Raw genomic sequence first — 12,587 nt, 5'->3', positions numbered from 1 at the left:
AGGGAGACACACACACACACACACACACGGTATTTGCTGGAGAATCAAGAGAAAAACCATCAAGTCTTCCTGGGGCATGTGATATAGGATGCATAGAAGTTAGACAGGTGAAGGCAAGGAGAAAGTCATTCTAGGTAGAGGAAGGCAGCTTAGGCAAAGCGTGCAGGTAAGACAGCATGACAGGGAAAAACAGGTAATGAGGCGCTAATGAAGTTGAGAAGAAATTTTATTTAGACATATGGAAGAAATTCGAAATGATTGATTGTCCAGTTGTGGCACTTTCGATCTTGAGAAGCAGTGATTACCTCACACCTAGACATAACCAAGTAGTCATCCTTCATTAAGCAGAAGGCCTTGTTATTGAGCCACGCTGCCAGAAATTTAGGTGATATCAAATGATGTCTATCCTGAAATCGATACCCTCAGAATTCTCTTAGACCCAGATTCCATACAGCTCTGCTAAAAAGTCGTGTTTATGTAACTATTTATTCTCAGAACAGAGTTGGACGGCTTAGGAGCAGAAATGCAGAATGTATCTTTGCGGATTTGGGTCACCATGGGCTGTCAGGATTTAAATTGTGCAACACTGATTAATATAGTTAATGTGCTGGTTTGTACATTCCTTGCAAGTCATCTTTTTGTTTTTTTTGAGATGGAGTCTGGCTCTGTCGCCCAGGCTGGAGTGCAGTGGTCGGATCTCAGCTCACTGTAAGCTCTGCCTCCCAGGTTTACGCCATTCTCCTGCCTCAGCCTCCCGAGGAGCTGGGACTACAGGCGCCCGCCACCTCGCCCGGCTAGTTTTTTGTATTTTGTAGTAGAGACGGGGTTTCACCGGGTTAGCCAGGATGGTCTCGATCTCATGACCTCGTGATCCACCCGTTTCGGCCTCCCAAAGTGCTGGGATTACAGGCTTGAGCCACCGCGCCTGACCGCAAGTCATCTTTAAAACCAAATGATGTAATTTCAAATTCTGATTCTCAGAGATAATTTATTTCTATCTGCATGACACTGAAAATAATTTTGGAACTATCCTTAATGCTACTTAAAGTCCGACAATGAGCAGTAACTTGACAGAATAGAAAGTGAACACTTCAGCTATATTACATTGTCCCAGTTGGGTGGACACTCCTCGGGCACCCTGTTCCGCCCTACACACTGTAGGAAATCGAGTTCGCAGAGCATCTGGGGGGCGCTCGCGCACAGCTGTCGTCGCAGCAGCAGAGGCCACTGTCAATACAGGTCGCCTGATTGATCGTCTGACCAAACAAGGCTAACCCGAGGGCGGTAAATAAGCTCTGGCCATGAAGCAATGACTCCGCGGGATTGCTCAGGGCAGTCATAGGCTTTTACTCCATTTTCCGTTCGTTGTGCTGAGGACCTTTCCACCATTAACTTACCCCAACTCCCCCGCATAGGGCAATACGAGCCTTCCAAATATCAAACGCTAAGCATATTAAAATAACAACAAAATACCTCGCCGCTATTTTATCACCAGACCTTCCTCCCAGCGGGGAACGCAGAGTAGGCAGAGAGGCAAGGCAGCGCAAGGCGACTGTGACAGCGTGGAGAACTGAGCACTGCCCAGCCAGGCATGAGGTAAGGTGGGGAAGAGTAGCTGGACCGCGAGCGCGCAGGCGCATCCGCGGCCGCAGGGCCCACTGGTCCCTTTCTAGTAATTTCGCTAACCTTGACGTCATCTTGGTGCGCCGTTACAGCGCTTAACTGGAAACTGCGATTTAGTTTTTGGTGAAAGGAACGGGAGAAAAAAACATGAACTGAGCTACCCCGCCCCATTTTGCTTTTAGTCCTTCACACTGGCTTCGCCTACACTTTCGGCAATGGAGCGGGAAAGGAAAAGGCACGTAGGCTGAGCTCAAAGCGGCGCCAGCCGGGAATGACTCGGCGACGCCGCCAGGCGCGTTACCCGGCGTGCTCCGCGCGGCGCCGGCGAAGGGACGTGGGGGAAGGGGCAGGGAGGAGGAAGCGGTGGCTGCTGCGGATGTCGATGTGAGCGAGCGGAGCCTGAACACACGGCGACTGCCGAGCGCCTGACCCGGGCCTGCGCCAGAGCCTGCACCGAGCTCCGAGGCCCCACACCCGCTAGGGTGGCCCTGTGCCCGTTGCTACTGAGGCGGCGTGCTCTGCATTCTTCGCTGTCCAGGCCTGCCGGCTCTGGTGTCTGCTGGCTCCTCCTTGCTCGCCTGCTCCCTCCTGCTTGCCTGAGTCACCGCCGCCGCCGCTGCAGCCATGGCCGAGAGTGGTGAAAGCGGCGGTCCTCCGGGCTCCCAGGATAGCGCTGCCGGAGCCGAAGGTGCTGGCGTCCCCGCGGCCGCTGCCTCCGCGGAGCCCAAAATCATGAAAGTCACCGTGAAGACCCCGAAGGAAAAGGAGGAATTCGCCGTGCCCGAGAATAGCTCCGTCCAGCAGGTGAGGTCGCCTGGTGCTCGGGCCGGGATGGGGGTGGCGGCAGGACCTCCGCCCGCCGCCGCAGGAGACCTTTTGGGAAGGACCTGGGAGAGGGGTCGTCCTCCCAGGTGCCCTCGGCCATTCTCCCGGGCGTCGTCCCAAATTAGATCACACCCAAGTTAGTGGGTTTGCGCCTTGGGACACCGCAGTGGTTTGTGGCGTGGCGGCGCGGCCTGTTTGTGGGACGCGCCGATGCCGCTTTTCTCGGAGCCTTCTTTCCCTGGCATCCGCCGACCCTCAGCCTCCTCCCCCAGTTCCCCGCCCTCCGTCGCCTCCCGTCCAATTCTTCACAAAGGAAAGGGACCCACCGCTAGGCTCCGGGCGGGGTGGAGGCTGGGCGGGGGCGAGGGTTCGCTTTAGCTCAGGCTGCGGTTTTGTTTCATGAATTAAAAAAGGGGGTGGGTGGGATCCTCGTTGTTTTACGTGCCTGCTTGTTAAGGTAGGTTTTGGGGTGAGGTGCACGTGTATATTTAGTTCTGCATTGTAAGTCCTGAAATCTTTCCCACCTTGCTACCTTTTAAAAAAAATTATGACGTAGAAACCGATTTTAGCTCCATTTTAAGTAATAGTAATAGTACTAGGGTTAAGGAGAAAAGTGAATGACTTTCTTTCATTGATGACTTGCTCTTTCCCTTAGGCTTAGATGCCAGTCGTTAGGTAGGTTTTTGTTTGATTTTAGAGGGGCGATAGCGATGTTGATATTAGCCGTTGCAACCAAATACAAAAGAAAATTGGAGTTAATGGAGAATATTACTTAAACTTGGTTCAGGAATGTAAATCTTCCAGTTAATTGAGATCCTTGGTGGAATTTAACAAATAATTTTAGTGTATTGTTGAATACGTCGTATTTTCCATAATTATTGACTTAATCTCTGAAGATCGCACACAACGTGAACAGTTTGTGACAGGAAACAATCAACAATTCCTGAAGTGTACCTATCAGTTTCCCCAGGGACTGTAGGTGGTTGGGATATTGGTTTAGCGAGTTCCAAAGGTAGTGTGTTTTGTGAGGCAGTGAGGTGTGTAACATCGAATGAGAGAAACTTTTACCACCAACGGAATTTATCACCTTTTTTTTTTTTGTCTCCTAGTGCCTGTAAAAATGTTCCTTACCATTTTTGTATTTTCAAGCATACGGAAAGTTGAAAGAATTGGGCAGTGGACACACATATGTCCATCATGTACAATTAGCATTTTACAGTATTATAATCGATTATCAAGTCCATTTTATTTTTGGGGAGCAATTCAGAGTAAGTTGCACATATCAGTAGATGACACCAGTACATGTCACTTCAGCATTGTGAACTAATATTTGCCTAAGTTCAGCTTTATTTTTTACGTTTTTTGACGTAATTTTGACATGCAGTGAAATGCATGCCATGCCATGAGTTTTCACAAATGCTTACACCTGTGTAGCCCAAGCTCTTATCAAGATATAGAACATTGTAATTGACTAGAGAATTCTTTCTTACCTTGTCCCAAGTCGTTTCAGTCACTCGGCCTTTCCATCAACCACTCACTTTTTTTTTTTTTTTAATGCCATAAGTTACAGAGTTGCCTGTTTTAGAATTTAACATTAAGTGGGATCCCATATAGTCTATAGTACTGTTTGTATTTTTCTGGGTAAGGCTTTTTTTTCCCACTCAGCATAATGTTTTTGAGTTTTGTCTTTGTTGTGTGTATCAGTAGTTCCTTTCTTTTTATTGGTGTGTAGTTTTCCACTCTATGTATATACCATAATCTCTTCACTGTTGAAGGTCACCTGAACTGTTTCCAGTTAGTTACTGTGAACAGTCTTATACAAGTGTTTTTGTGGACTCTTTTTTCTTTCATGGGTATATACTTAAGACTTGGTTTGAGTAGGCATAGGGCAATTGTATGTTTTAGTTTTGTGCGAAGTTATGTTTTAAAAAATGCTTGTGGGCCGGGCGTGGTGGCTCACACCTGTAATCCCAGCACTTTGGGAGGCCAAGGCGGGTGGATCGCCTGAGGTTGGAGACCAGCCTGGCCAACGTGGTGAAACCCTGTCTCTACTGAAAATACAAAAATTAGCTGGGCGTGGCCGCAGGCACCTGTAATCCCAGCTACTCGGGAGGCTGAGGCAGGAGAATCATTGCTTGAACCTGGGAGAGGGAGGTTACAGTGAGCTGAGATTGCGCCATTGCCATCCAACCTGGGCAACAAGAACGAAACTCCATCTCAAAAAAAAAAAAAAAAAAGCTTGTGTAGTGCTGGCTTCAGCAGCACATATACAAAAAAAAAGCTTATGTCATTTTACCATCCCACCAACGAAGATATATGGGAGTTCCTGTTGCTCCATATCCCTGCTAACATTTTGATATTGTCAGTCTCTTTAATTTTAGCTATTTTAGTGGGAGTGTAGCCATATTAAGTTTTAAAGTTCAGGTCTGGTTTCTAGGATTCCTGATTCATGCCTCCACCATCCTGGGTGCTTTCAGCATTTTACTGCAAAATATTAGAAATAGTCAATATTTTATAAATGGAAAAATTCCTTTTAGTTAATGTATGGTGTTATAGCTGTGAGGATGTTTTTCTTTTTGTGATGGTAAAATTAAAATTATAAATTCTGGGAACGCTTTTATTTTACTCTACCGCAACCAAAATGAGTTTGTTTTTTTTTTCCTTTTTCTTTTTTTTTGAGATGGAGTCTCACTCTGTCACCCCCCAGGCTGGAGTGCAATGGCGTGGTGTCAGCTCACTGCAGCCTCCACTTCCCGGGTTCAAGGATTCTCCCGCCTCAGCTTCCCTAGTGGCTGAGACTACAGGCACGTGCCACACCACACCTGGCTAATTTTTGTATTTTTAGTGGAGACAGGGTTTCACCATGTTGGCCAGGCTGGTCTTGAACTCCTGATCTCGTGATCCACCTGCCTTGGCCTCCCAAAGTGCTAGGATTACAGGCGTGAACCACAGGGCACCCAGCCCAAAACGAATTGTTAATAGATAAAATTAAAGTCTTTCCGAGGTAGCCTTTTCTGATGGCAGTTAATTTTTAAATTCTTGATCATTGTTTTATGTTGAAGCAGAAGATGTGATAAAAATTGACGCTTACCACCACACCAGAGAACCTGAAGACAAGTTGGGCTTGTATATGCAAGGGAAACAGATACAGGAAAATGTGGAAGAAAACGAAAAGCAGTTTTCAAATGACCTGTTTGTAAAATCTACTTGAAGCACAAAAGATATGCCATTTTATGATTTAAAAATTTTAAAGGGTTTGATTGAAACTATTTGCTACAAATGAAAGTTTATCATTAAAAAATACTTAATGACATTAAAATTCCACTGAAAATGTCCAGTTAGAAATTGGGAAATATTTAGTCTTTAAAATTTGTACCTAATTTTGGAGGGTCAGAGGGTAAGCTGAAGACAGACCTCCAGAGAATAATATTGAAGGCTTATGCTCTGTATCAGGCAAATTCCATTTTCTATAAGTTAAAATTTCTTTCAATAATTATTTCTATGTAATGTAAATTCCTTAACACATTATAACAAATGCTGTTTATGTGAACATGCTATAATAATTTATTAGATGAAATTATGTTAAACTTCTTGGGTAAATTGTGAAATAAGTTGTAAGATGGTAATTTATTTTTCTATTTTTCCATTGGTTTCTGGTCATGAGTACCAACAGGCGGAAACAGGATGCCTTAATTTTTTACAGTGCTGTATACATTTGGTATTTAGTAGTGTTACCTGTTCAAGGTTACTAATAAAGCTGAAGCTATTTTCCAATTTAGAGTGAAATTTATTATTCATGGAGCACTCAGAATCAATTGAGTAACATAAGTTTTTACTTACAGGTAGCTAGAATAGGTAGTGAGAATATAAACTGTGCTATGTGTATTCCAAGGTGCTGTCATTATTAGAGATTTTCATAATACAGGTTGAATATCCCTTATGGGAAATGCTTGGGACCGTAGGTGTTTGGGATTTTGGATTTTCTTTTTTTTTTTTGATTTTGGAATATTTGTATATACATAATGAGATATCTTGGGGATGGCACCTAAATATAAACATGAAATTCAGTTATATTTCTTGTACATTTTATGCGCAGAGTCTGAAGGTAATTTTATATGATATTTTATTTATTTATTTTTTTTATATTTTTTATTTTTTTTGAGGCGGAGTCTTGCTCTGTCGCCCAGGCTGGAGTGCAGTGGCGCAATCTCAGCTCACTGCAAGCTCTGCCTCCTGGGTTTACGCCATTCTCCTGCCTCAACCACCCGAGTAGCTGGGACTACAGGTGCCCGCCACCTCGCCCGGCTAGTTTTTTGTATTTTTTAGTAGAGACGGGGTTTCACAGTGTTAGCCAGGATAGTCTCGATCTTCTGACCTCGTGATCCACCCGTCTCGGCCTCCCAAAGTGCTGGGATTACAGGCTTGAGCCACCGCGCCCGGCTTATATGATATTTTAAATAAATTTATGAGTGAACCAAACTATACATTGAACCATCAGAAAGCAAAGGTGTTACATACGGTATTTTTCCACATGTAGTGTCATAGTGCTAAAAAATTTCAGATTTTGGAGCATTTCAGATTTCATATTTTTGGATTGGGGATTTTCAACCTGTATGTAAGTAAATAGATACAAAAGCATCAATGTGTAGTGGCACAAAGGCCCTGTGTATGAGATTTTTTTTTGGTTAATTATTCATCATCAGCTATTGAAAAGAGCTTTGAGGATTTCCAAGCATCCACGAGCAAGATAACATCTAGAAGAATGGAGAGTTATATATGTGAGACATTAGTGCAGATAATGGAGGGGAGTTTCTGTATAACTTCTAATTAGCTTATTTTGGGATTTCATAGACTGTTAGGTTATGTGTAAAAATTTTGAAATGCATTTGCTTGAAATGTCCAGGCAGTATATACTTTGTTTTTAGAAAGTGCCTTCTGTCAGTGCAGACTTTTGGGAAAATATTAATATACTTAGACGTAATTTAAACATACTGAGTCAAATTGAGCCTTTCTTTGATAAGGGAAATTGCCTTAGGGTCATCATCACACACATCATTTAACGTTATAGTGTGTAGTGTGAATCTAGAACTGTACTGTCCACTTTGATACCATCACCCACATGTGGTTATTAAGTACTTAAAATGTGGTTGGACTGAAGTGAGATGTGTTGTTAAGTGTAAAATTTACACCAGATTTTGAAAATTTGGTATGAACAAAATAACTTAAATATCTTAATGGTTTTGATATATTGTGTATTGAAATAGGATTTTGCAGATTTGAGTTAAGTAAAAGATCAAACTTAATTTGACCTTTTATTAAAAACTTTTTTTCAGTATGACTTCTTAAAAGCTTAAAATTACTTGTGGCTCACATATATTTCTACTGGACAACATCTTATCCAGAAGGTTGGATTGAATCAGTATAGTAAGATATCTGAGAAGAAAGTCTAAGATCATTGTTTTCTTATATGCTTTATTCTAATACTGAACAGCTGAAAAACTCATTATTTAATGATTCTGATTAACAGAGATTGCTTAGCTTTAAGAAACAGCATAATTGAAGTATAATTTGCCTACCATACAATTCACCATTTGAAAGTCTGTAACTGATGTAATACATTCACAGGGTCATGTAGTCAATTTTAGAACGTTTTTATCACCCTCAAAAGAAACCCTGTACCCTTTAACAGTTGCCCTTCGTTTCTCCCTGGGCCCCCCAGCCTTAGGCAACTACTGATCTATTTTTTGTCTATAGATTTGCTTGTTCTGGACATTTGTTGTAAGTGGAATCATGTGGTCTTTTGTGATTGGCTCTCACTTAGCATAATGTTTTCAAGGTTCATCCCTGTTTGAAGCATGTGCCGGTACTTCCTTCCTTTTTATTGCCGAATAACATTCCATTGTGTTGCCAACAGCATTCCACATTTTATTTTTCTCTCACGTGGTGGACACTGGGTTGTTTCTACTTTCTGGCTGTTATGACTAATGCCTCTGAACACTCATGTGTAAGTTTTTGTGAGGACATATGTTTTCATTTTTCTTGGGTGTAGATCTAGGCGTGGAAATTGCTGGGTCAAAGCTGTATGTTGAACTTTATGAGGAGCTGCCAAATTATTTTCCAAGGTGTCTATACCATTTTACATTTCCACTAGCAATGCATGAGGATTCCAGTTACCACATTCTCAATAACACTTGTTACTGTCTTTGTGATTATAGCCATCTTACTGGCTGTGAAATGGTATCTTACTGTGATTACTTTGCTTTTTATTTTCATTATTATTTTTGCTGGAGGCATTCTGAGGAAAACTGGAAAGCCTGCTAGACAAATTTGCCTTTTATTATTTGAGCAGTAGTTCTCAGTGTGGTTTGGGGGGTCCCTATACCCTGTTAAGGGGACCATGAGATGAAACGATTTTCATAGTAATTCTGAGACGTTGTTTTTATTTTTCAGTCTAATTTTCTCAAAACTGGGCAGTGCAGTTGGCTAGAGTCTTTCAGGTGTGGGATATGACACCAGATATGTAAATCTAGCTGTCTTCTGTTATAAGACTACAGAGATTTCCAAAAATTTAAAATAATGCCACTCTTATCACTGAGAAAATAGTTATTTTTCATAAGGATGTTATTTATATTAATATATAGTGTATTATTTTTAAATGAATTTATTTTTAAAGATTATTCAGTTTTAATTTCTAATATTATAAATACCAACAACTATAAATAAACAAAACTCTTTGGATTTCTGAAGTTGTAAAATGGTGTCCTGAGAGCAAAAATTTCTATGGTGGAGTATTTAATAGATTAAGTACGTCCTTAAAATATTGGGTAGTGGCTCCACTAAGTTGCCATTACCTCTTGCCTAGAAACTGCAGTAGCCTACTGATCAGTTGCCTCACTTTTCTATAACTCTCCTGCCAGCCATTCCAAGAGTGATCTCTGAAAAATGTGAATCAGAGCATGCCACTCTCTGTGTAAAGCTAATAGCTCCCTGTTGGTCTTAGAATATATAATGGGGTAGAGAGGCACTATGTAACACAGTTCCGTGCCCTCTCCATTTTCTGCAGATGCCTTCTTTCTTTGCTTGGCTGATTGCATTGACCTTCTAGTTCCTTGACCTGTTAATACTTTTTTCCTGCCTGAGGACTTTTGTACAGTTTGTTCTTGTTACCTAGAATGCAAGAACACTCTTTGCTCATTCCTCTTCCATCTTGAAATCTTAATGCAAAGGCCAGTTTCTCCAGGTAGTATCTATTTCTGATTGTCCAGACTAGATTGGGATCCCCTGTTGGATTTCTCACAGCAGCCTGTTTTTAATAAGAATTCATCACAACTTAAAATTGTATATTTATGTGATTCCTTCTCTTTAGAGAGGGGCTGTGATTGTTCACCATTGTATTACCAGAGCCTAGGGCTCAATAAATTGTTTACAGATAAATCTAGTCCATTATGTACAATAATGCATATTCAGTAATAACTACTTATTGTTGAACCTTTACTGAGTGTAGTATGTACATAATCTCGTAGCTTCCAGCCTTCTTGTGGAAGCTTCCTCTTAAGCTCTTCCCCCCTAGGTCACCACTCTCCAAGCACAACTCTTGACTGCTTCATGATGTTCACTCTTGCTTTTCTGCCTGAAACATTATTCTTCTAGAACCACCTTTGTTAGCTGGAGATTCTCATCTGAACCACAGAGCACAGAAAGTGATTTGAATAGCTATCTGTTCTCTCAAAGGTGGTTCATGATGAATATAATTTTAAATGTATAGGAGACAAGTTAATTCATTACATAGTGAGTGGTTCGCTGGAAAATGCTGGTTTATCAACCCGTTCTTCAGGAAAAACACTGATTTGTAGTGTTTGCTGGATTTCCATGATGTAAATATTGTCACTGTGACAGATTTCAAGATACCGTTATTAAACTGGCTCACAAAATTTATGAAAATTTAAGACCCATTGCTTATAATGGGTGCCTTAGGGCAGGGGCCAGCAAACTGGTAGTCCAAATCTTCTGTGCCCATTTGCTTGTGTGTTATCTATGGCTCCTTTCAGAATAGATGGTGTGACTGCTAGATCCAGAAATATTTACTGTCTAGACCGTAACAGAAAGTTTGCTTACCCTGGTATTAGGGCTTCCTGTTACTAGATCTTGTTCATCAAAACATTTCTCATTGGAAATTTTTACCGTGACTTATTTTTTATAGAAATACAATGTGAGCTGGGATCAGTGGTTCACACTTGTAGTCCCAACACTTTGCGGAGCTATGGTGGCAGGATTGCTTGAGCACCGTGGCTCAGTGATCATGGCTCACTGCAGCACCCCGCTTCTGGAGTTCAAGACCAGCCTGTCTACAAAAAAATAAAAATTTATCTAGGTGTGGTGGCACACACCTGTAGTCGAGCTAGTCCAGCAGGGTTGAGCCCAGGAGTTTGGAGGTTACAGTGAGCTATGATTGCACTGTTGCATTCCAGCTGTGGTGACAGTGTGAGATTTGGTGTCTTAAAAATAAAAAACAGTATGAGCCACATATGTAATTTTCCTGTTAGCCACTTTAATAAAAAGGAAAGACTGAAGTTAATTTTTCAATAGTGGTGACTCACACATAAAATTTATCACGTTAACCATTTTTAAGTGTTCAGTTCAGTGACATTAAGTACATTCACAATCATTACCACCAGCCCTTTCCAGAACTCATCATCTTGCAAAACTGAAACCCTGTACCATATAAACAGTAAACAGTAACTCCCCATTTCCCCCATTCCCCCACCTCTAGCAACCACCATTCTTCTTTCTGTCTCTGAATTTGACCACTCTAGGTATTTCATATAAGTGGGGTAAGACAGTGTTTGGCCTTTTGTGATTAACTTATTTCCCTTAGTATGATGTCCACATGGTTCATTTATGTTGTAGCATGTGTCAGAATTTACTTTTTTTTTTTTGAGACAGGGTCTCACTTTGTCACCCAGGCTGGAGTGCAGTGGTACAATCATGGCTTGCTGCAACCTCTACCTCCTGAAGTTCAAGTGATCCTCCTGCCTTAGCCCTCCAAGTAATTGGGACTACAAGCTCACGTCACCATGCTAGGCTGCTTTGTATTTATTTGTAGAGACAGGGTTTCGCCACTTTGCCCAGGTTGGTTTTGAACTCCTCAGCTCAAGGAGTCTGCCTGCCTTGGTCTCCCAAAGTGCTAGGATTATACAGGTGTGAGCCATCACACACCCAGCCAGAATTTACTTGGTAAGACTGAATAATATTCCATTATATGTATGTACCACGTTTTTAAAATCCATTGATCTGTTGCTGGTCACTTGGGTTGCTTCCACCTTTTGGCTATTGTAATTTTAATATGCTTTATTTAACCCAGTATATCTAAAATATTTTAAGGTGTAATTGATAAAAAGACTGTAAAATATCTTGCATTTTAAAATACTAAGTCTTTGAAATGTATTTTGTAATTTACACTTAGAGTATATCTCAGTTTGAAGTAGCCACATTTCGAGTGCTTAATAGCCATATGTAGCTAGCGACTACTGAATTAGCACAGCTAATAAAACTTTCAGGATGTGCTTCCACCTACCTTTTCTCCTGTTTTCATTGCATTTCAGCCAGTTTGTATTGTCTCTTCCCCTACCCTCAAATATCACTAGCTCTTTCTCCCCCTTTTTGGGACTTTGCAAATGCTGCTAATGACAATGACATAATGGCCAATATTTATTGCAGGCTTGATTTGTAAAGCATGATGCATTATATTTTCTTAAAATGTCACACAGCTTTATGCTGAAAACACTGTTATTATCCTTTTTTTAAAAAATGAAGATGCTGTCTGGGCGTGGTGGCTCATGCCGCTAATCACAGCAGTTTGGGAGGCCAAGGCAGGCGGATCATGTGAGGTCAGGAATTTGAGACCAGACTGACCAACATGGAGAAACCCCATCTCTACTAAAAATACAACATTAGCCAGGCGTGGTGGCGCATGCCTGTAATCCCGGGTACTCAGGAGGCTGAGGTGGGAGAATCGCTTGAACCTGGGAGGCGGAGGTTGCAGTCAGCTGAGATCACGCCATCACATTCCATCACACTCCAGCCTGCGGGACAGGAGTGAGACTTAAAAAAAGCCGGGTGTGGTGGTGCGCGCCTGTAGT

At 41.8% G+C, this 12,587-nt stretch overlaps 1 protein-coding gene across 2 annotated transcripts in view; it reads left to right on the top strand.

The window, feature by feature from the left end:
- The first annotated feature begins 1,674 nt into the window (after positions 1-1,674).
- The window catches only part of UBQLN1 (ubiquilin 1), a 50,039-nt gene continuing 39,126 nt past the window's right edge, over positions 1,675-12,587 (top strand). For both annotated transcript variants that reach the window (XM_011953967.1, XM_011953966.1), the window contains exon 1: positions 1,675-2,427. In XM_011953967.1, the coding sequence (XP_011809357.1) occupies positions 2,248-2,427 (180 nt within the window). In that variant the 5' untranslated portion in view covers positions 1,675-2,247. The remainder of the gene's footprint in view (positions 2,428-12,587) is intronic.

The sequence above is a fragment of the Colobus angolensis genome, unplaced genomic scaffold (assembly GCF_000951035.1).
Source record: "Colobus angolensis palliatus isolate OR3802 unplaced genomic scaffold, Cang.pa_1.0 Scaffold379, whole genome shotgun sequence".
In the NCBI taxonomy this organism is placed as follows: domain Eukaryota; kingdom Metazoa; phylum Chordata; class Mammalia; order Primates; family Cercopithecidae; genus Colobus; species Colobus angolensis.
Note: the sequence above shows the minus strand (reverse complement) of the source record. Positions and strands in the feature narration are given on the sequence as shown.